A 24,783-nucleotide genomic window follows, 5' to 3' on the forward strand; every position below is an offset into this window, starting at 1 on the left:
AGCAGGAGAATTGCTTGAACCCAGGAGGTGGAGGTTGCAGTGAGCCGAGATCACACCACTGCACTCCAGCCTGGGTGACACGGCTAGACTCCCATCTCCAAAAAAAAAAAATACCAAAACAGAAAATATAAGTTCAGGAAAGTGGAAGAAAAAGTAACCTTTTTACAATATATTACAGTATATTTAGGACTGATCATTTGTTTCTATCTCTTTCATAGTAAAACAAAATGATGATTACTAGTGTTTTCTAGCAGATATATTGCTCTTGTTACTTTTATGTAACTTCAGTGAGTAAAGCTAAATATAAGATTAAGAGCTGTATTCTTAATAAACACATTAACTTAAGCAGGATTTAACCTGATTAATACTGAAATTATTTACCCTCTTCTTTAAAACTTTCTGTGTGGTGAGATTCCCACATATTCTTTCCAATACCTCCTAAATCTCCTCTGTCTACTTTCTGATACTTTTCTGTTATTCTCTTTTACTAGTTCTTTTAGCATCCTCTGCTTTTTTTTTTTTGGTAACTTATTTCAAAATATCTTATGTAACATTGCTATAATCTTTGGTACTACAGTGATATTTGCACTTTCCAGCAATTAACATTCTGGTATACCTTGGTTTCTCTAATGTCTACATTAGAGAAGGAACCAGAAAAAGATACCTTGGCCATCCTGACCATGAAAAAATAGCTCCTAAGCATCCAACAAAAAGGATATGGCCAAAAGAGACAGATCTGAAGGTTAATCCTGACACACTGTACTTTACTTTTTGCTCCACTGAAGGAAAGGAGTACTCAGATTGGCTGCTAATTTGTTTCATAAGCCCTTCTTTTTATGTGAAAAGTGAGGGAGAAGTGATAAGAAAGAAAAGAGCGGAGAGAAAAGGGACCACAGCAGCCTTTATTGGTGCAGGTATGGTGATTATTTGGAGTAGCAGTTGGATCCTTAAGTAGCCCATATTCTGACAGGACAAAGAGAATCAACCCTGTTTTTTGGAGAGTCAAAAGGTCGTTTGTTACCAGTGAAGGCTTCTAATGTCTTATTTTTTTCTTTTTTTTAAAAGAGATGGTATCTTACTCTTTCACCCAGGCTGGAGTGCAGTGGTGGTATCATAGCTCACTGTAGCTTCAAACTCCCGGGCTCAAGTGATGCTCCCACCTCAGCCTCCTGCGTAGCTGGGATGATAGGCATGTGCCACCACTCCTGGCAATTTTTTTTTTTTAAGAGAAGGGATTTTCCTCTGTTACTTGGGCTGGTCTCCAACTCCTGGCCTCAAGTGATCCTCTTGCCTCAGCCTCCTGAGTAGCTGGGATACAGGTGTGAGCCACCACACCCACCAAGGCTATAATATATTTAACAGGTGGAGGTAAAGTGGCATTGCCTATAGCTGGGGATTAGGGAAAGGATAAATAGCCATTATATTGTAGCTTTTGAGGGTTTAGCATGAAGAATCTTACACCAGGAGATAAATGAATATGGGAGAAGGTGGAGTGTGAAGCATGGGCACAAACAGCCACTTCTCAGCAGTTCCTTCTGGGTATCACCTTAAAGACACATACATCATCAGTGTATGAGTCAGCATTTTAGAAGGGCACTAAAACTTGCACTTCATACAGTCTGTAAAATTTATATCTATGCTATCATGATACTAGAGATAATTATAATGTTCAGTTATCTTCTCTGATACATCACCTTATTAAGGTGATTATTTTACATTTTAATCTCTTTTTCTCTAATTTTTTCATCAGTTTTATAATTGAGGAGAAAACATTTTGAAAATTATTCTTTATACTCTATTTAAGATGTTAGCCAGGTGCAGTGGCTCATGTCTGTAATTCCAGCACTTTGGGAGGCTGAGGCAGGAGGATCACTTAAGGTCAGGAGTTTGAGACCAGCCTGCCAACATGGTGAAACCCCGTCTCTACCAAAAATACAAAAATAAGCTGGGCGTAGTGGCCTGTGCATGTAGTCCCAGCTACTCAGGAGGCTGAGGTAGGAGAATCCATGAACCTGGGAGATGGAGGTTGCAGTGAGCCGAGATCGCACCATTGCACTCCAGGTTGGGTGACAGAGAAAGACTCCATCTCAAAAAAACAAAACAACAAAGATGTAAGGAAAGTATATGGGGCATCTTAGATTTGCATTAAGCAGTTAAAAAAAAAAGGCAAACATTAGTTTAAAGAGCCAGTCTTCAGACACCTGGAAAACTCTCCTACATAGATTTTTTTGGTGGAAAATCTGTGGTATTTTTGGTATTCTTTTGCTTTTCAAATAGAGTTTGTAGTCCACCACTAGGCTGTGTGCATTGCTTTTCAGCATATAGACTTAACACTGTGGTGTGGGTTTGGATTTGGTAACACAAAGAGATCGTAACTAAGAAGGATGTCTTTTGTTTCTGTGGCTTAGGTCAAAGTTCCTGTCTTACTAATTAAGCATTTTCTTGGAGGTAGAATGTTCTACAGCAAATAAATAGGCACAGGTTAGTCAATTTAATATAATGGACTTTTGCTTTCTCTCAGAACTTGGGTAATTATATTTGCAGCATTTAAAAATGAAAAAATTCAACTCACAACTGTTGATTCTAATATATTAACCAAAAATACAGAATCTCATTGTGATTATCAAACTTTGAGTTGGAACAGAGCTATTTCACCAACAAAGTATTATGGTTTTCTTAAGGATATCGTGAGCTGCAGTTAGGACCGTTATTATAAAGCACTTTTTTGGGGTATTGGTGCTTATTATAAAACATTGCTTTATTTTTACTTTCAGGAAATCAATGAGCTGATTTATGATACAGGAAATACAAGCCAGATTAGCCACGTCCTTCTGAAATAATAATAGCAAAAATAATAGTTAAGAGCATGCATAATCAATATGCAGTCAAATAGTAAACTTTATGTACATTAGAGATATAGTTTACTTTTGTTGGAGTTAGTAAATTATTCAGATCTGCTACAGAATTATACAGATATAAAGTATGATGAGAATATTCTTACATAAGGATTTATTATGTACTATATTTCATAAGTACTAAATTCATTTATAAATAATACTGACCTGACTCTTCCTAACCCACTTAATGAACTACCAAAGCCTTTTTATTTGCAATTAAATCTATTGTAATTTAAAAAAAAACTTTAAAAATAGGCCAGGTGCAGTGGCTCACGCCTGTAATCCCAGTACTTTGGGAGGTCGAGGCGGGCAGATCACTTGAGGTCAGGAGTTTGAAACCAGCCTGGCCAACAATACTAAAAATACAAAAAATTTAGCGTGGTGTGGTGGTGGGTGCCTGTAATCCTAGGTACTCAGGAGGCTGAGGCAGGAGAATCACTTGAACACGGGAGGTGGAGGTTGCAGTGAGCTGAGATAGCGCCACTGCACTCCAGCTGGGGTGACACAACAAGACTTCATCTCAAAAATAAATATAAAAATAAAAATGGATATGCAAACTGATCAATTTAAAAAGTAATCAGGGTGAACTTGATGAAATACAGTTAAAGTAGCAGGGGATGAATTTTTTTATAGGTAATATCAACAGTTTTCTTTTCCTAATCTCGTTATTCAATATACTCAAAATCTCAGAGCTGTGACTAGAGATAGTGGTAAATCTAGTTGTTGTCATATTTTCCCAAACAGAACTATAATTTTTCAAAGAGGATACATTATTGGTATGTTTCTTTTAATCTAAAACTAGTTAGAAATTATTAGTTTGCTAAATTACAGCAAGCGTAGTATGCCTGTCCTGTGTTTAAAGAAGTCTTATTAAAATAATACTCTTTAATTTTCTTCCTTACCACCCTCTCATCTCCCCCTTTTGTTTTCAAAGAGAAACTGGTAGTCTGGGTAGATTCAAAGCGTCTTTAAGAGAAAATGTCTTGGGGAGCCCCAAGGAACTGTTGAAGTTAAGTGTGCCATCGTTAGTGTATGCTGTTCAGAACAACATGGCTTTCCTAGCTCTTAGCAATCTGGATGCAGCAGTGTACCAGGTAAGTGGAGTTAATGATAATGAAAAGCACAGAATCTTTTATGGTAAAAAGAGTTTTTATTAACTCTTTATCATATTATCAATTTTTTTTTTTGAGATGGAGTCTCGCTCTTTCGTCTAGGCTGGAGTGCAGCGACGTGATCTCAGCTCACTGCAATCTCCGCCACCCAGGTTCAAGCGATTCTCCTGCCTCAGCCTCCCGCGTAGCTGGGACTATAGGCACATGCCACCACACCCAGCTAATTTTTTGTATTTTTAGTAGAGATGAGGTTTCACTATGTTGGTCATGATGGTCTTGATCTCCAGACCTCATGATCCACCACCCGCCTCGGCCTCCCAAAGTTCTGGGATTACAGGTGTGAGCCACCGTGCCTGGCCATTATCAAATATTTTTTATTGATAATTGTATCAATGATACCAGAAATAATATATTTGTATCAGAGACTAACATTAACTGAATTTATTAATTCGTTCTCTTTTTTTTAGGTGACCTACCAGTTGAAGATTCCGTGTACTGCTTTATGCACTGTTTTAATGTTAAACCGGACACTCAGCAAATTACAGTGGGTTTCAGTTTTTATGCTGTGTGCTGGAGTTACGCTTGTACAGTGGAAACCAGCCCAAGCTACAAAAGTTGTGGTAAGAAACAAAATGCACACCATAACTTCCCATAAATAGAAAACTTCCTTAAGTCTTATACTGTTCAGTTACATTGATGCATGCAGCATGACTACATTTCTTTGATTTAAAATAACTTTTGCCTTATAAATAGGCCTTTTTTCTTTAGCATATTATTAGGGATAATAATACTTATTGGTTGTTTCTCAGAGGAGAATATGCATAAAATATGTTACAGATGGAACGTACCTTAGAAATAATGTGTTCCATCCCCTCCATTTTATGGATGACAGTCCCCAAAGAGGTGAAGGAACTTGTCCTAAATTAGTTAATAGCTAACTTGTGACCACAACTGTGCCAGTTTCCATACTGTATATGTTTAGAACTTCTAGACCTCTTTCAAACATCTCAGAAACACTGGGCAAGGTTTTTCTGCATCTAGTTTTCATCTTCTCTCTCAGCTGTCAGTCTTTGGCACATCTCCCTACTGTCAGTGATCGGGATGACAAGGGAAGGAGTGTTCTTACTGATAATTGATAATTATCTTTAGTTTTTAAGAGTTAATGTGAAGGTACATAACAGATTTTTAAAGAGTTAACGCTAAGATACATACATGATTTTTTTTCTTATATTGTATGCCTCAATCAGTTATTTCCCCAAAGAGAAACAGGAAATGGGATGCCAGTGAATAGTTTTGTGAAGGTCAGGAGTTTCCTACAGTTGAATATTTACTCTTTTAGCAAACAGACTATGGTTCTCTTAGGAATGGAAGGCGGCTGGGATGTACAGTGCTTGTGAACAGTATCATATCCCCACCCTCCAGGTCCCCTCCTTCCCCAATTAAAACCCTACTGTTTCTTTCTATAATACGGTTTCTAGACAGACTTCCTGATCCCTGCCTTCTGTCCCTACAATTTTCCTTATATTTTTCTCCTAGATGCATTCATCTCTCATTATTTCTCAATATATCCTAAAACCCCACTGTCTCCCAATGTTGTCTAAGTAATATGAGGCAGTTTGGTAATTACCCCTTTGTTCTGAATACTGGAGACTTGTTACACAGTCATGCATCGCTTAACAAAGAATATAAATTCAGGGTTCTGAGAGATGCATCATTAGGTGATTTCACTGTTGTGCAAACATCATGGAGTATACTTACACAAATCTAGATGGTATAGACTACTTACTACACATCTAGGCTGTACAGTATAGCCTATTGTTCCTAGGCTACAAACTTCTGCAGCATGTTACTGTGCTGAATACTGTAGCGAGTTGTAACACAGTGGTAAGTTTAGTGTACCTAAACATAGAAAAGGCACAAATATAGTTTTATCTTACAGGACCGCTGTTTTATATGTGGTTCATCATGGACTGAAATGTCATTATGTGGTACATGACTGTTAATTTCTGGGGGGCAGGCAAAGTATCTATTTTACAATTGATCATAAACCACTACATGTAACTGTGTCACCCAAATAGTTTGTCTCAAATGTATCTTGTATCCCTCTCACCCCACTGTTCCCTCAATCTGTCTGCACTGCCATGCACTCCTCCAATACTGGTTAAGTGGGTTCCAAGTGTCAGGACTGGAATAGACTCTCACTGACACTAGAACTCAAACTCTGGCTCATTCTAAACCAGAATGCAGGTTGAGTTTGTATTTATTAAGCTCTTCTTGTTAGCTTTGGGTCATTGCTCAGCCCCTTGAGTTATTTCCAGTTCTTACCCATTATTAGCTTCTCCTTTGGGTATTACACTTTCCAGAGTCAAAAAAAATATGCCTTCTGGGTCTTTAATGAAAATTTTAGATAGAACAGGACCAGAGTTCTGTGGCTGTACCTTTAGAATTCTCTCTAGCTTGATCTTTTTCTTGCTTACTGAACATATCATCTCTCATAGTTTTTATGGGTCAGGAATTTCAGGGTGCCTTAGCTAGCTGGTTCTGGCTGGAGGTTGCAGTCAAGATACTGGCTAGGGCTGCAGTTAACTGAAGACTTGACTACGGCTGGAGGATCTGTTTCTAACGTGGCTTATCTATATGCCTGGCAAGTTGGTATTGGTTGATGGCCTAGCTTGATTTTGTTCAATTAACTACCATTTTTCTGTATGAGCATTCACACACTTACGGATTGTACCTTTATCCTCACTACAGTTCTGTGTTGTTTATAAAAATATTATGCGGCTGGTCGCAGATCACCAGGTGAGGAGTTCGAGACCAGCCTGGCTAACATGGTGAAACCCCATCTGTACTAAAAATACAAAAACTTAGCTGGGCTTGGTGGCAGGCGCCTGTAATCCTAGCTACTCAGGAGGCTGAGGTTGCAGTGAGCCAAGATCGCGCCACTGCACACCAGCTCGAGTGATAGTGCGAGACTCTGTCTCAATAATAATAATAATAATATGCAAGTCTGTCACATTTCTTGCCAAACATTATCTCTGTGGAATTCCCCTCATCACTTAACATTAGGAGTCCTTTCAGTAAGGAAATCTGGTATGTTTCACACTTAGTGAAGTCACACTATTTTCCACTGATGACCATTAAACTTTTTAAGTACAAGTCATCTCTAAATCTGTTCTAACATTTTGCTGGTAATCAATGTAACAATAACAGCTGCAATCATTTATATTGCACTAAATACTAGCATTATCTAAATGCTTTATATACACTAACTCACCTACTTTTCTTGATAGTCTTTTAAATTTATTTAGCTAGGTAGTCTAGGCGGGGAGAATTGCTTGAGCCCAGGAGTTCAAGACCAGCCTGGGTAATATAGTGAGACCATGTCTCTACAAAAAAATTTAAAACTTAGCTATATGTGGTGATGCATGCCTGTAGTCCCACCTACTTGGGAAGCTGAGGTGGGAGGATCACTTGAGCCGAGGAGGTTGAGGCTGCAGTGAACCATGATTATACCACAAGATCCTGTCTCAAAAAAAAAAAAAAAAAAGCTTTCTTTAATGCCTTACAGTATTTTTGCAAGCCTCCACTTATTCTGAGTTTTCGATTTCTTGATACTATTCTTAAATTCCTGGTTAGATTCCTCTTAGTGATCTATACTTCGGTTTTGTTCTTGTAAAATCAGAATTCAGTGAAGATGCCCTTATTTAGACATGTTGATTTCCTTATGTATTCTTTTTTTTACTTTTCACCAGAACCTCCTTCTTCAGTAACTCTTAATCTCTCTTGAATGGTCTTCTCACGAGACATGGAATTCTAACTTGAAGTTTTACATTTTTGAATTTTGATTTATTCAGGACTGGAGCACATGTCTCTTAACTGTGCTGTGTTTGGCTCATGCTCAGATCACATGGTTGCTTTCTTCCAAAGTTTCCATCACATCTACTTCATCACCCAGCAGCTTCTTGTCAGAATCAAGTCCAGATAAGCCATTTCCATCACCATTTTTCCTAACTGTAGAGACATTCAACTAGCAGGAAAGTAAGTCAAGAATTTATCACGCACTCTATTTTTAGCTGTTTGAGCTTCCCAGCAGATGTTGGGATAGGTGGTATCTCACACTATGATTTTATTCTATCTATGCCAGTCTTGAAATTTGTATTAGGAAAGTATCCTTGTTAATAATGTATAGTCTATAGCAGTGGTTCTCAAACTTTAGCGTACATCAGAATCAACTGGAAGGTTGGTTGAAACAGATTGCTAGGCCCATTCCCATAGTTTATGGTTCAGTAGGTCTGGGGTAGAGCCTGACAGTTTTTATTTCTAACAAACCCCCAGTGGTGCCACTGCTGCTGATCCAGGGTCCGTACTTTGAGAACCACTGGTCTACGGTGTCTTCTGTTTCTCCTTTTATCTTCATGCAAACAATTTAGACCAAGCTTGCTCTCTCAGGTACCATAAAGTGGCACTTTTCTTATATCAGGCTTATTTATTTTGAACAAGGTATATACTTCCTTGTCATATTATAGTCATGAATCTCAACCCTCTAATTTCAGTGATACTGTTGAGATAGTATTTATCTTTCAGGAAAGACTGATGAAAGCTCCTGACAGTTTAGAAAAGAAAGAGAAAATAAAGTGAAACAGAGGGTTAGGACCCATATACTTGGATCTGTGAGCACTGGTCCCACACTATTTTGGTTATATATACTTGTCAATTTTGCCTATACATAACAGAGCTGTGTATTATAATCTTCTTTATTCATTTAGTATGTATCTTAGTCCATTTTCTGCTGCTATAACAGAATACACAGAGTGGGTAACTCATAAAAAACAGAAGTTTATTTGGCCCATGGTTCCGGAGGCTGGGAAGTCCAGAACACGGTGCTGGCATCTGGTGAGGGTCATTCTATGGCAGAAGGCAGAAGCGATCCCATGTGACAAAGAGGGAAGTGGGCTGAACTCACCCTTTTTATCAGAAACCTGCTCCCTCAATAACTAACTCATTCCCTCAGTAATGGCATCAATCCCTTCTTGAGGACAGAGCCTTCATGACCTAATCATCTCTTAAATGCCCACCTCTTAATACTGTCACAACGGCAATTAAATCTCAACATGTGTTTTGAAGTGGACATTCAAACCACAGCAGTGTGTATAGACAATGTATCTGGTACACAGAAGGTATACTAAAAATTCAATAAATTGGGGAGTCTTAAGAGGCAGCACTTTATCCTGTAGGTGATGAGGAATAAATAAGTTAAATTGTTATCATTTTCAGGATTGATGCTATAAGCTCTTAAATTAGAGTGATAATAGAAATTAAAATTAAGTAGTATGCTGATTTGGCCTGTTCAAAAGTTCATGCTAGAGTGCTTATTGGTATTAGGAAACAGTGGGCACATATTATATTAAGCATATACTATGGCTGTGATTTGAGGGACACATTTTCCACTTAAGCCAAGTGCCCTGGTTAATTTCTGGAATGGTCTTTTTGTTTAGTTGTCTTATTCTGTAGAATAGGTGTGTCTGATGTGGAATATACTTTTAGTAAGACTGTAACACAGGTTTTTGTATTTATTTGTTTGGACTCTTGGATGAACTCTGTTTATTAGTCACTAAAAATAACTTTAATAATTAATATTGCAGGTGGAACAAAATCCATTATTAGGGTTTGGCGCTATAGCTATTGCTGTATTGTGCTCAGGATTTGCAGGTAAATCATGAAAGCATTGTTTTATTCTTCTGTCATATTTTTCGAAAACATCAAACTTTAGACACCAGTCTAGTTTATCTTGCTTTCTCAGTTTTATTCCCATTAAACTTTGTCTTCTTGCTTATATTTAGATTTATGTCAGCTGTTTTTCCAGTAAATGTATAGCATTGTTCAACTAAGCTCAGACTCAGTCCCTATTCATACTTGCAGTTAACTACTTCTGTTATCCTTGACCATCCCAGTCCGGCCAAAAACCCAAAAGTAAATGAAAAAAGACTTCTGAAAATGGAGGAAATTAGTCTTCAGAAAGCCCTTTCCTTTTTTCTGGAACTGCCACTATCCTCAAGTCAGATCCTGCTGCTTTAGGTTGTTAATGTTACCAGCTAAGTATCTTTTTTTCCCCTATAACCTCAAGTTCTTTCTCTGCTTTAACAGGTTAGGAGCTGTGGAGTAGGATCATGAGGTGGGTCGAGAGTACCTTAGAAAACATAATACATAAAGCTAATAACCAAACAGGGAGGAAAGACAACACAAAATCACTAACATCAACAATCCACGGAAGTCTGGCGTTGTATGTGTAGGGACAAGCACTCCTCCAATGCATCAAGATAAGAAAGTATGAATATTAAGTGTAACATAAAAAAAGTTTTAGAAATAGTTCCAGCAGAGATGAAAGTTTAGTTTTTAATATATTCTGCTTGAAGCTTTTAGTAGAATATATTAGTTATAGCTATACATCTTTATTATTTATCTTTATTTGTACCTATTTCAAGTCAGGACTCTATTTTTGACTAGGAAAGCAGGCTGAATACAGAAGTAAAATACTGCTTGTAAATAAGATGTTTTATATGAGGGGAAAATATAAATTCAGGAATATACTTACTGATAGCATTGTGTCCTAGAAACCAACAAATTGGGAACAAAAATTGAGTTACCTAAAAAATATACTATTTGATTTTTTGCAATATTTTGAACAGTTAAATGATTATGTCCAACATTTTATTAGTTCACTCTCTTAATACACAATTGAGGAAATGGAGGGTGATTTAATATCTCTCTGTGTTTAGGGTAACTGAGCACTGGATAAATGCTTCTCGCAGAAGGTAAAATCAGAGGTGAAAATAAGAATAGCTATTTTATGTTCCCATTCCAACACAGACTCATCAAAAATAATCTTGTTTTTTGTTAGACTTTTTAGTTGATAAGTACTTCATTGGCAGTTCCTAAGTCTCTAACATGATATTTATAACTAAAATCTTTAATGGCTTTGTAAAATATGCATTCATTTTAAGCATAAATCCAGAGAGATAGGGGACTTTTGTTGGGGAGGGGTATCATGTACTCCTTTGAAGTATCTGAAAAAATCTATGGACCTTCAACTGCAGAAGAATGCACATATACACAAAATTTATTATCCAGTTGGGGAGTTCATGATCCTTCTGACCTTGTGTATGAACTTGGCTTGTGGAACCCTGCTTTAAAGGAAAATGGCTTTACACAGCAAATTCTACTTAAATTTTGGTTGTTACTCTGAAAAGATTCCTAGTGGTGATTATAGATTATATTGCAGAATTAGGAGTATTCATTAGTAGGCAGATATTACAGGGATGTGATTAAGATAATTCACTCTTAATGTAGTTTTTCAGCTGACCAAAGCAAATGATATACTGGCATTAAGTAGTACAGAGAGCTTTTGTGGTCTTACTGCTCTAATAAAGGCAGAAACTGTCTTAATTTAACAGCCTTCTGTTAAATGTAAGTTATAAACTTACCAATTAGTTATTATTCTATATACTCTGTAAAAACAAATTTATAATGTACAGTATGTCATGTGTCACACAACCTACATAATAAATGCACATTTAAGTAAAGTATGTTTTGTTCCCCAAATCATATACTTTATATATCTCTAGGGTATTGTTCTAAATGAAAGACATTTTAAGTTAATTTATAGTAATCTTTAATATTTGCATGTCTAATTTTCTTTCAGGAGTATATTTTGAAAAAGTTTTAAAGAGTTCAGATACTTCTCTTTGGGTGAGAAACATTCAAATGTATCTATCAGGGATTATTGTGACATTAGCTGGCGTCTACTTGTCAGATGGAGCTGAAATTAAAGAAAAAGGATTTTTCTATGGTTACACATATTATGTCTGGTTTGTCATCTGTAAGTATCCAGGAATTAAAGGTTCTTAGTAGATCCTTTTTTTTTTTAAGTTAGATGTCCATTTTAAGCTGTTATAACATTTTGAAATTAATCCTTTGATACTGTAAATACCAGTTTGAATATAATTTTCATTTTGTTGACTTAGTTTTGATTGTGAAGGCAAAATTGCTTTGGGATAGCAATGCCCCAAAATATCTAACATATTAGCAAAAAATGTGTAAAATTTGGTAGACCACATAGCCCTCTGGGCATTGTTTTGGAAAAACAGTGTTATATAGGAACTACCACTCAATTTTAGTACAAACTCTCAGATGGCTCCTTCTAAGGAAAACAGTATTTTCCTTTTCCTAGATAAATTAGTATGGCATCTCTGGGGATGAAAATTGCCTCACCATTATGTAATGTTTCATTTATTTGAGTGATAAGATTTTATTTCTTTCTGTATACAAGTTCTTGCAAGTGTTGGTGGCCTCTACACTTCTGTTGTGGTTAAGTACACAGACAACATCATGAAAGGCTTTTCTGCAGCAGCGGCCATTGTCCTTTCCACCATTGCTTCAGTAATGCTGTTTGGATTACAGATAAGTATGTCTTAGTTTGTGTTGAGTTTTTAACATGGAAGAGCCTCCCATTTCCTTGATTCATTTAATCCCTTATTTAAAAGTGGCAGTTGGCCATACTGTTTACAGAAATTCCTAGCTTTGTTACTACAGTTTATTCCACCAGTACAGCTGTTCATAGTTGTGTGGGATGTGGCTAAGCAGTACTTTGGTTGTTTAAGTGGTCTGAGAGGTTAAGACGAGGGGTGCTAGTTCTGTGTGAAAGTGAGGGGACTTTTCTTTGCAGTCAAGGCCTCCCTGTATTTTTAGGTATTGTATATAGGACAACTTGAGTGTCTGAATGAATGTGAGAAGGTACTCAAGGAAATACATATAAAGACTTTAGGAAATTATTTTCAGCAGTCAGTTTAAACTATATTGGCTCATTATTTAGAAGAATGTAGAAAACATCTTTTAGTCCTCCCTCAGCTTGTACGTTCCAACTGCTTTGGATTTGGGTGTGAGACGGTTTTGAAAACAATCAAAATCTAGATTTTGTCTTTTGTATCTTTGTTTCATTCAATATGTAATTAATACAAAACTCATTAATATAGCTGGCATTCCAGTACCACTGCTTTGTTAGTCCTAATATAATTTTCCCAGCTCTCACACCCAGCATTAATTTGGCTTCTAAATTATTTAAGCAATGATATTGACTTAACATTTCAGGGTGCTTTTATAGTGTAATAATTTTCTTTACTGATCAATTATTATAATATAAACCAATGTATGAAGAATATCTGTTAAATATATTAAGTAAAAGAGACCTGGCTTATATTTACATTTCATTTTAAAATTGACTCCTGTATATAAATGGAAATAGGGAAACACCAGTGTTGTAGAAATTTTAGAAAACCATGTATAGTCTGTGGCAAATCTTGCCTGTACCATTTCTTAACTGTGCAGCCTTGGGGAAGTTATATTCCCTGGGTGACACTTTCTTCATCTGTAAAATGGGAATAATATCACCTATTGCCTAGTGGTGTTTTCAGGTGAAGTGCTTAGAGTAGTGCTTGACACTACTTACCAACCACTTACCATTTCAGTATCAGGTACTTATAGGCTTTCCCTTAGATGTTTTTCTAACTGTTTTTCTACCTGATTTGGGTGAACTTTTAGCTGTAATTCTGATCTATCTTTATGTTCAACAAAATCCTTATACCATTGCTCATAAGAAATATATAGGAACAGTAGAAAATGCTTTTGTTTAATGTTCTTACTGATGGTCAACTAGCATGTCTTAGCAATCTTTCAGTTAACTGTTTAGATACAAGTTTTTATCCTACCTTCTCCTTTTTTGAAGGCAAAGCTGGTCTTTTTTAGTTAGGAGTGAACTAAAAGCCTGATGTCATATAAATATATTTATTTGTCAAGTTAGGACAAGTTACGATTCGGTTTCTTGCATCCTGATTTTTAAGATTAAGATGAAAAAAGGTGCCGGGCATGGTGGCTCATGTCTGTAATCCCAGCACTTTGGGAGGCTGAGGCGGGTGATAACCTGAGGTTGGGGGTTGGAGACCAGCCTGACCAACGTGGAGAAATCCTGTCTCTACTAAAAATACAAAATTGGCTGGGCACGGTGGCGCATGCTCCTCCCGGCTACTCGAGAGGCTGAGGCAGGAGAATTGCTTGCACCTGGGAGGCAGAGGTTGCGGTGAGCCGAGATTGCGCCATTGCACTCCAGCCTGGGCAACAAAAGCGAAACTCTGTCTCAAAAAAAAAAAAGATGAAAAAAGGGTTAAGACTAGTAGGAAATGTAGTTTTATTCAGTAAATTATCGCCTCATCTCCTATTAAGAAATTACCAATGGTTTGAATGATTGGTCACCTGTCTTTTACTCTAAACTTTCACAGGTTCCTGGTTATCACAGAAAAGCCAATCCTTACCACATTTTCTTTTGTACTTATATATATTTATACTTACATTAAAAAAAAATTATATATTTTATAGGGAAATTAGTTATGTTCTTTGTCAGAGTGGTCAGATAGTGTCAGTTAGGCATACTCATGTTCTAAAAAGTCTGTAATCAGTGATCAACAAAACACTGCCTTGATTTTACCCGCCCTGCCTCCCCCTGTCCTTGTTTTTGGCTGTAATGGAAGACCTTTCTAAACCTTGTCATCATAAAAATATGATCTGATAGCGTAAACCCACAATTAAGAGTTTTCAAAATTTTAAACTGATCATTAGGCATTTTAAAGACACGCATACAGATAAAGCTATTTTTTTTTCTTTTCAGCACTCACCTTTGCCCTGGGTACTCTTCTTGTATGTGTTTCCATATATCTCTATGGATTACCCAGACAAGACACTACATCCATCCAACAAGGAGAAACAGCTTCAAAGGAGAGAGTTATTGGTGTGTGATTTTAGCCTCACGTGAGACGCCTTTTAAGACTAAACCATTTGCATTAAACTAGAGCCTTAAGTCAATCTCAGAAGGTAGCATAAACAAAAAATAACTGTATGGCATGATCAGTGCGGTTATGTGGAAACAACAACAAACAAACGAAGCTATCTGAGTGAACTGCTAATACAGAAACTTAATGTAGACCTGTTTGGGGTCTGTCTATTGTTTTAGAATGAAGGAATTTTATTATTGTGTGTATTGTAATTTGTAAATAAGAAGTATGGAGATGATACGGTGTTAAAAAAAAATCATGGTGAGGCTACAATACTCAAGTAACAAGGTTTGGGACAATGTCTAAGGGTTAAAGTGCCAAAGCCATTTCTGTACTAAAAGTGTTCTCTTGTTCAGGTACCGGGGAGAAGGATGAGCCCCTCCTTATTCTCCAATTCATGTACAGTATTTTGTCCTAGCAGCATAAAGACCTAGCTCTTTTCTTACAAGAGGCAGAAACAAGACAGGCTAGTTCATAAACAAACTGAACGTGTAACTTCTCAAAATGAATCTATTTCATAACTCGGACAATAATTTCTGGGTGGTGACTGAGTACCCCTTTAGTGAGTACCCCTTTAGTGCTATATTTGTGCCATTCATTATCTGGTTCATAGTTCTTTGCTGTTGGATGATATACATTTCTTCAAAAAAATTTCTAATGTCACTTTTGTACTTTTTTAAATAAAGTATGTTTAACTGTTGGGCTCTCAATAATTTGTGAAATTTCAGTGTTTTCTATAATGTTAATGGGGAAATTCAGCAATAAACTTTATTTGTATGAATTCTGTTTAATCACTTTATATTATAGATATGACCATTAAGGTAATGCACTTTTATTTTCTATATGTAGAAATGCACTTTTATTTTCTATATGTGGAAGTCTATCGGTTAGGGTTCTCTGGCTGCAAATCAACTCAACTCTGGCAAGCCTTAAGCAAAAAAGAATTTTTAAGAAGGTCCACAATCAGGGCTACAGGCATCTAGGTTCTAAGAATTAATTAATGAACAGTCTTTTCAGCTTTTGTAAAGATTGGGCTTTACCCATTACTGTTCCTGTGTGGTTTCACTCACGATTCAAATAGGAAGACACTACTGATCTTGGAAGGGGAAAGTTTCTTCAAACAAGTAGAGAGGGATATTGGATGTGTAAAACATGTCCCTACTTTACATTTTTATCCCATGGCTGGTTTATGCTAAGAAAAATGTGACACTACTTTAAGTCGAAAATTAGCTATCTGGGAGCTAATTCACTTAAATTGGAACTGCAAGGCTGAATCTTTTCTAGGACTAAGAAGGTAAGCCATAATTGCTAATATGAAACAATTTTCACTCTAACTAGAGAAGCTTCAGTTGTGCTAACTTGCTAAATAGACCGTCACTGGTATTCAAAAGCCTACTATTAGCAACATTTAGAATAAATAATTATAGCAGACCTGAATGGAAATGCTGGCTGATGGGAATGGCCGTACTGATCAAACACATCACATCCTACTCTTGTTTCCTAAGCCATGCTCATGTTATCTAATGAAGCCACACAAAAATATGAAGATACATGAAGGAAACTATAAGAAACTCCATTTCAAATTATGGTTGAATTAATGGACTACATTTTACAAAAAGATCCTAATTCAATGTCTTTACAAGTAATTCCTTCCTATTAAAATGTATTTAGTTCCTGAATTCACACAATAAGAGTTACCTGTGTGTGTGTGTGTGTATATATATATATATATTTATTTTTTATTTATTTTTTTTTGAGACGGAATCTCGCCCTGTTGCTCAGGCTGGAGTGCAGTGGTGCGATCTCAGCTCACTGCAAGTTCCGCCTCCTGGGTTCACGCCATTCTCCTGCCTTAGCCTCCCGAATAACTGGGACTACAGGCGCCCGCCACCACGCCTGGCTGCTTTTTTTGTATTTTTAGTAGATACGGGGTTTCACCGTGTTAGCCAGGATGGTCTCGATCTCCTGACCTCGTGATCTGCCCACCGCAGCCTCCCAAAGTGCTGGGATTATAGGCATGAGCCACCACGCCCAGCCCTGTATATATTAACTCAAAGGGAAGCACGAGGTCTGTTGTCTCTAGGAGTAGCTGTCAGCTATATTGACAGAACGATGCTTATTTTTGATCTCCCTATGTTTACTCCAAACTAGCCACAATTACAAGAAAATTGATAATATTTTCCCCTCACCAATTCTTTTATTTCATGAAAACATTAAATCATTTCAGTTATAAGAATAGTTTCTGGAAGAATGACATGGTAAGAAACTTCAAGCCAAAGTTTAAACTCAAATCCTTTAGCCCCATTAGACCACAATGCTTTGGGTTTAAAAAACTCAATGTCTATTTAAATACCTACTGACCATGAGAGAATTCAGATAACTCATTTATTTAAGGATAAAGACTGAATAACTTGACAAGTCACATTTAATATAGATTCTGACGCAGAATAATAGTTTAACTTTGGCTGGGCGTGGTGGTTCATGCCTGTAATCCCAACACTTTGGGAGGCCAAGGCGGACAGATAACCTGAGGTCGGGAGTGCGAGACCAGCCTGACCAACATAGAGAAACCCTGTCTCTACTAAAAATACAAAATTAGCCTGGCGTGATGGCACGTGCCTGTAATCCCAGCTACTCAGGAGGCTGAGGCAGGAGAATTGCTTGAACCTGGGAGGTGGAGGTTGCAGTGAGCCAACATCACACCATTGCACTCCAGCCTGGGCAACAAGAACGAAACTCCATCTCAAAAAAAAAAAAAAAAAAAAAATTAAATTTATTCTGAACAGCAAGGCATCTCAGAATAGATAACTAGAATTCACTTGACATTTTAAAAGCCATTTTAATGGAAATTACATCCTACATACAGGTGTTATTCCAAGAAGTTTCATTCCATTGGCTAGGACAGAACGGACAGCTTTGAAAAGATGAAGTCTGGCCTACAAAATAAATCAAAGAATGATTTGAAATATTCAGTAACAGGAATGTATTCAATACATGAGAATGGTTTCAAAGGTTATTCTTTCTAGTTTAAAGCAGGAACAATATGTCAAAGTGCCCTAGAGTTACTATAGGCAAGAGAAGATAAATTCCTGGCATCCCTTACAGTAAAACCTGTACATAAAGTGTCATGGAGTGGGAGTGATAGTATTATACAGTATGGCTTCAGATAAGGGGAACTTATCAGTATAATATTTCATGTAGGAAAATGTGCTTCATAGTCTAGTATGTTGGGAAGTATATACACATTGATTGTTACAGCCTAATTATTAGCTAAGGAAGTATAGTGCTACAGTTGAACAACAGAATGCTATTTTAGAAAAATTTACAAGACTGACTTAGTAATATTAGTCTCAGGAGCTAGGGATTATACAGAAAACATTCAATATAACGTACCCCAGCCACTTCAGGAGGACTATCTTTTACTTGTAGTGTTTTGTGTGCCACAGCTGCAAGATGACTGAAACAGGAAGAGAGAAATCATGATAGTACCAGCAGTAATTTCCTGTTGTAAGATATGAGCTTGATATCTAATCTTACTCCTTCAACTTAAATAAAGCCCAGAACCATTAAAGGATGTATTCAAAATTGTGAAGCTGAAACTGGAATTCAAAACTCAAGCTTTAGATCTTGGCCCTATTCTACTACTAAGAGGTGGGCAATTCTTAAAATTATGATTTCGCAGGGTGCAGTGGCTCACGCCTTGTAATCCCAGCACTTTGGGAGGCCGAGGCGGATGGATCACAAGGTCAGGAGATCGAGACCATCCTGGCTAACACGGTGAAACCCCGTCTCTACTAAAAAATACAAAAATTAGCCAGGCGTGGTGGTGGGCGCCTGTAGTCCCAGCTACTCAGGAGGCTGAGGCAGGAGAATGGCGTGAACCCAGGAGGCAGAGCTTGCAGTGAGCTGAGATCACGCCACTGCACTCCAGCCTGGGCAAGAGTGCGAGACTCTGTCTCAAAAAAAAAAAAAAATATATGATTTCAATGTTAATTTTACAAATATAAAGAATCCTTTTCTAATCATTTTTCCTCATTCAGGCAGCCTACAATCCAATGTATAACACAGCATGGCCTTTCCCTCTGTACAGTGAGGTGGGTAGAAACTAATTATCTATCCACTCTCCACACACACTGGCCACTCTTTAAAGTATCTTTTTAAATTTAGGTATGGCAGCAAGTATAACAATGTGCCGGAGAAATGATACTTAAGACATCAGTTTTAATGATAAAATGACATTTCATAAGACTTTGTATATTAGCTGGGCATGATGGCATGTGCCTGTAATCCCAGCTACTAGGGAGGCTGAGGCAGGAGAATCGCTTGAATCCAGCAGGTGGAGGTTGCAGTGAACGAGATCACGCTCCAGCCTGGACAACAGAGTGAGATGCCATCTCAAAAAAAAGAGGAAAAAAAAAAAGACTTTGTAGCTTCTTCACCTCTATATGTCTTAAGTGTCATTTAAAGGAAGAAAAAAATCCTTACATAAATCTGGAGAAGACAAGGTAAAAAGTATAATCAAGAAAACAGTCCTGTTAAGTGTCTGATTTCAATACTTGTTGAGTAAAAGCAACATTTCCTTTATTAAATAGCTTTACAGAAGATACAGCTGCTGCTATACAAGGGTGGACTCAATTTTGATTTCAATTTGCTAAAATAGACACCATGCAATTGTCATTAAAGATTAGAAAAATTAAGTTTTCTAGCTTATTTTTCTGTGCCTCTGCTTAAAATCCCTGTATGGACCCCACCACCCCAAAAATAAGTTTAAATGCCTCAGTACATGGCAAACAGGTTTATACACGCTTCATTCATCAGCCCTCCCAGGACAATGCTTATGGATCCTTTAAAATGTATTATTATGTTCTTGCTCAACTCTGGGCTTTTTTCTTCTTCCCAGCCACATTCCTTCTGATTAATATCTCCTTTCCTCTGAGAAGCCCTCTCTGATCGCTCAAGGCTGGGCTGGTTGCTCTAACACCATCTCTTACGTTCACTCTAACATAACACATGCACTGTGCTGTAACTGTGTAGTTGTCAGTTCCCGTTCTCCAGTCTACAGTGACAGTACTTTGTATCACTGAATGAATGAAGGAACATTAACTGCTAATTTGTATAGATGAAGCAATAATTCCTGTAACTAAAAGCACATCAAATTTTAGGCCAAGGAATTTGTTTATAGGAAACCTTTAGATGAAAGAAAGGTCTCAAATGCCATTAACACCTGAAAACAGGAAGATTATAAAGTACCTTAAAGTTAGAAGGTAACTGACGATATGCCTGGGTTGAAAGTCCTGAGATGATTTATAAAGCACCTCGTCAAACCTAAAAGATGACAGGAACAGTGAACAGGAAAAGACTGTACACGTTACACTAAGACATTAGACATTAAAAGATTGTGAATATAAGGTTGACTTGACACGATTAAGAGTAGAAGGTATGGCCAGGTGCAGTGTCTCACGTCTGTAATCCCAGCACTTTGGGAGACTGAGGTGGGTGGATCATGAGGTCAGGAGTTTGAGAGCAGCCTGGCCAATATGATGAAACCCCATTCTCTACTAAAAATACAAAAATTAGCCAGGTGTGGTGGCACGCGCCTATAGTCCCAGCTACCTGGGAGGCTAAGGCAGAAGAATCACTTGAACCCGGGAGGTGAAGGTTTCAGTGAGCCGAGATCCAGCCACTGTACTCTAGCCTGGGCAACAGAGCGAGACTCCGTCTCAAAAAAAAAAAAGAAGAGTAGAAGGATATGAAAAAACTGTGTGTACATTTGAAGGCAAAGGAACATTTTTCTTTCTTCCAAATTCTTTGATGGCAGGGACTTTCTAAATCATCTTGCTATTTCCTAGACCTAGTCCACAGCAAAAACTTAAATCATGGCTGGTGAATGTAAAAAGCCTCCAGCCATGTTTAAGAATATAAAATATAAATTAGCAAAGTCTACCCTCAATGCTAAGAAAACCCAGTTGGCTTATTTTTCCTTACATTCCCTATTGTACATGTGAGTAAATTTTTCTGATTCCAGGAAAGAACCACTGACTACTGTATGGCAATCAAAGAAAACCGCCTTGTTCATAACCATCTACATCCCTTCTAGAGACTAATCTCTGGCATGTTTGGCTTCACCAACAATGCCCGTCAGAGCTAAAATGTGTGGGTGTCTTGCCTAGCATGGGAGCATCAGATACATATATGTATTTGAGACTGTGAACCGAAACCAAGAGGCAAATGAAGGACTTACGGTCTCTGGGAAGCTGCACAAAGGCAGGTATTTTCCTTCACTTACCACAGAGAGCAAGAAGATGCTCTTTCTCAAACTAAAACTAAAAAAGGTTATGCTTTTATAAGGCTTTATGTGAGCTAGAGGCAGCTAGACATGTGCGCTATTCATCAGTGATAATATTCTGAAGACCCAAAGACTGTCCTCCTTGGGCACTGGCTTAATCTATGCCCTCTGTCCTCAAAATGCAAATAATCACTTTTTAAGGCATACCTTTGGGAAAAGTCTAGAGGCAGAAGGCAGCTACTGGACTGTTGACTCTACTGGGCAGCAAAAATGCTAATAGCCATTTTGATAAGCAGAAGCACACTTGATGATCCCTGGAAAACATCATACCTGAGAAGATGCTGAAGAATTGAAACAGACTGTGGCTCTTGTAAACAAGCAGTGTTGAAGTCATTCAGGTACCCACATCCAAAAGTCTCTTCCAAACTTATCAAAAGTTTAAAGTTAAAAACATCAAAAGATTAAAAAGTCATACAAGGGCACAGAGCTGCAAGTGATGAACATCACCTTATAATACACAATTTTGGTCTCCTTAATATCCATACACAATGGAGGTAACAATATATTTTTCGACAGGGTTATTCTGAGGACTAAGATAATACACATAAATGTATTTCTAACATAGGTGCTCAATAAATTTTTTTTTTTCCTAAAAGAAGGTCTACTCTAGTCAGATGTGAATAGAAGATATTGGAAAAGCCCAGAAAACAGGGCCTCTGGTCTTTGAATCACAGGACCTAGCCTAGGTAAGGACAGTGCAGCACAAGGTTTCCCTGCAGCCTCTTCTCACCTGTGGAGGCGGGCGTGTGTGTACTGTAGGAAGACTCCTGTGTCCCCGCGACTCTGGAAAACACGATCCCAGCTGAACTTGTAGTCAGATAAGAGTAAACCTTTGAAGTCCTAAAACGACAGAGGAAATCTTCACTCCTGGGATTTGCTCTAGTACCAAACAAAAGGGCCTCACAGATAGGAGTCTTAACAGACCTGAATAATGAGTGCTGCGAGCCCGACCCTCTCTGCAGTCTCTTGTGGGTTCTTGAGTTCTTTAGTTGCTGAAACAGACAAAGGCAGCTATCTTTAGTCTACATGACACTGTGCCAATCATGGATCCAAGTGAAGGTAACATCTGCCAAAAATGTATGCTGACAATCAACAACAGATTCAGAATGAGTAATTACTTGCCTAATTTAGGCTATTTTACCTTTGATAATGACATTTCCCCTGCCTACATTAAAGGGAAAGAAATCCAAATTTATTTATTCAAAAGATACTTGTAGGAAAAATAAATTTGGATTTCTGATTATATATATATATATGTATGTGTATATATATATAAATGTGTGTGTGTGTGTGTGTGTGTGTGTATATATATCTATCTCTGATACTTAGTTTTCCAAGGGTGAAGGTTAATTAAAGTCATAAGGACTGGTGACTTGTATCCAAATTATAACATAGAAACTTCACGTAATCACCTAGACAACAGAATGACAATGCTCAAGCTGTTCATGAAAAGAGGACCAAGGTTATAGCAATTCAGATTATTGAAGTGACCAATTCCTGAGTAGCGAGTATAAAAATTCTGGCACCTCTAATTAGTGAAAGGTATTTTTGACAAAGTTAGTGACACTTCAATGGAGGGACAGACATAATAAATCACACTGCCCAAAGTCCAGAATAACATAAAAGTGGCATGTAAGTAATGACTTTAATAAGAAAAAACTGAATTCACTCTTAATTGAAGCCATGTTCTGTAGCATCCTTAATTGAATCTCATTTAAAACATCTTCCAGGAAAGTGACATCTCCTCTTCGAGTCTTCATTCCCTGTACTACTCCAAAGGGCACGTGCTGGCACCTAAAAGAGGGGGCATCTAGTTAACTGAAAGCTAAACAAGAGCTGCTGCTGAAAGCATATAATACCTTTCAGAGAGTGGTTAGAACTTTAACCATCAGAGCAGAGTTTTTAAAAATTAATAAAACAAAATTGATGTGATTTGTATGCTACAAAGGACGTTAAGCACAGCTTCACTTTATAATCACCAGCATGTGATTAAACTACTAGTTGCCTTTAGGAGAAAAAGGAGATGTGGATTAAGAATTTTGAAAACTAAGCCACTGAGAGCAGATAACTAACAAAAATACAGTTATTTAATGTTTATAAGGTGGAAATTATTATAACCAAGACATAATACAAAAATCAAATCTACCTTTCCATACCAGTATCTTGAAACAAAGAATTGAAATCTGAGTGAAAAACTTTAACCACTAGGTACATTTTCAGGCTCAGCCAACCCTACACAGACAATTAAGAACCACGCAGACATTACCTTTCTGCCCAGTCATATCCCATGATCTTCAGCATTTGGAATACTTGCTGAAAATGCTTTTTTTGTCCTTTATCTGTCTTGGGAAGAAAATATATATAAAACAAAAGAATACAGACAAATTAATGTATAAAAATAGGTTGGACTTGAATCAAATTAAGATATTTGAGGTCTGACAGACTAAAGTCATTGTCAATCGATATGTTTTAACTAAACACAAAGAGGATGCCACAAGAAGAGTGTCTAAGTGGACTGGTCTACAAGGGAGGGAAATAAGAGCCATAGAACTCCACCGAGTCAGTAGGAAATGTGAACTTCAATCTTCTGAGTATTCTATTTAAGTTTCTGCCCTCTTGGCTATTACGACCCTGGTCTCTGAGACCAAAGCTAAACTCTAAATAAATATTTGATGGTAACTTTCTTCTAAGTGGAAAGGAAGGTTTCACATGATAAGTAAGGAAAGGGGGAAAGATACTAGAATACCACTCAGCAATAAAAGGAACCAACTACTGACACACAGGACAGCCTGGATAGTTCTCCAGGGCATTCATTATACTGAGTGAAAAAAGCCAATCTCAAAGGTTACATATGGTATAATTCCATTTATACAACATTCTTAGAGTGACAAAATTGTGCTGAAGAACAGAGCACTGGCTGCCAGGGGTTAGGATTGGGTGAAGGTGTGATTATTAAGTGGCTGACCATGAGGGAGTTTGTTTTGTGATGGAACAGTTCTATATTCTGAATGTGGTGATGGTTACATGAATCTATACATGTGATAAAGTCTCATAAAACCATAGCCACACAAACATCTACAGGAGAGTACATGTAAAAGCTGGCGAAATTTCAGTAAGGTCTCTATCAATGTTAATTTCCTGCTATTGATAAAAGTACTATGGTTATGTACTATCTTTTGGGGGAAACACCGTACTATTTTGAAACTTCTTGTGAATATTAAATTACTTCAAAATAAAGTTATTTAAAAACAACTGTTGAGCCCAAATCAGAATTGAAAAATAAAAAACAAAAAAACTTGGTATTATAGTGACCTGTATATATTAATTTCACATAACCATCTTACTGATTCAGGTAATTTTTTCTTACTATGAAGCAGTGTAAACTTTTTCATTTTTAAGTGTTTAAACTTTTAAATAGAAGTCGCCCACTTTAAACATACTTAATGTTGACTTCTCTCTGTAGTTTTCCATAGTTTTTCAACATGGCATCCAATTTCTACCTCTGTAGTTTTCATGAGTTAAGAGATCATAACTTTTTGTTCTGATTACTT

At 37.3% G+C, this 24,783-nt stretch overlaps 2 protein-coding genes across 6 annotated transcripts in view; one reads left to right on the forward strand and one right to left on the reverse strand.

Moving 5' to 3' along the window:
• The window catches only part of SLC35A1 (solute carrier family 35 member A1), a 39,571-nt gene extending 23,972 nt beyond the window's left edge, over positions 1-15,599 (forward strand). The window contains exons 3-8 of the mRNA XM_004044383.5: positions 3,832-3,991; positions 4,477-4,629; positions 9,652-9,718; positions 11,709-11,885; positions 12,336-12,470; positions 14,724-15,599. Coding sequence (XP_004044431.1) covers positions 3,832-3,991; positions 4,477-4,629; positions 9,652-9,718; positions 11,709-11,885; positions 12,336-12,470; positions 14,724-14,851 — 820 coding nt within the window. The 3' untranslated portion in view covers positions 14,852-15,599. The remainder of the gene's footprint in view (positions 1-3,831; positions 3,992-4,476; positions 4,630-9,651; positions 9,719-11,708; positions 11,886-12,335; positions 12,471-14,723) is intronic.
• A 2,106-nt stretch (positions 15,600-17,705) lies between these two features.
• The window catches only part of RARS2 (arginyl-tRNA synthetase 2, mitochondrial), a 74,655-nt gene continuing 67,577 nt past the window's right edge, over positions 17,706-24,783 (reverse strand). For all 5 annotated transcript variants that reach the window (XM_055391163.2, XM_004044386.5, XM_019029958.3 and 2 more), the window contains 8 exons: positions 23,499-23,575; positions 22,902-23,026; positions 22,157-22,224; positions 21,963-22,072; positions 21,503-21,598; positions 20,137-20,211; positions 18,280-18,343; positions 17,706-17,822 (listed from right to left, as the gene is read on the reverse strand). In XM_055391163.2, the coding sequence (XP_055247138.1) occupies positions 17,736-17,822; positions 18,280-18,343; positions 20,137-20,211; positions 21,503-21,598; positions 21,963-22,072; positions 22,157-22,224; positions 22,902-23,026; positions 23,499-23,575 (702 nt within the window). In that variant the 3' untranslated portion in view covers positions 17,706-17,735. The remainder of the gene's footprint in view (positions 17,823-18,279; positions 18,344-20,136; positions 20,212-21,502; positions 21,599-21,962; positions 22,073-22,156; positions 22,225-22,901; positions 23,027-23,498; positions 23,576-24,783) is intronic.

The sequence above is a fragment of the Gorilla gorilla genome, chromosome 5 (assembly GCF_029281585.2).
Source record: "Gorilla gorilla gorilla isolate KB3781 chromosome 5, NHGRI_mGorGor1-v2.1_pri, whole genome shotgun sequence".
NCBI lineage: Eukaryota > Metazoa > Chordata > Mammalia > Primates > Hominidae > Gorilla > Gorilla gorilla.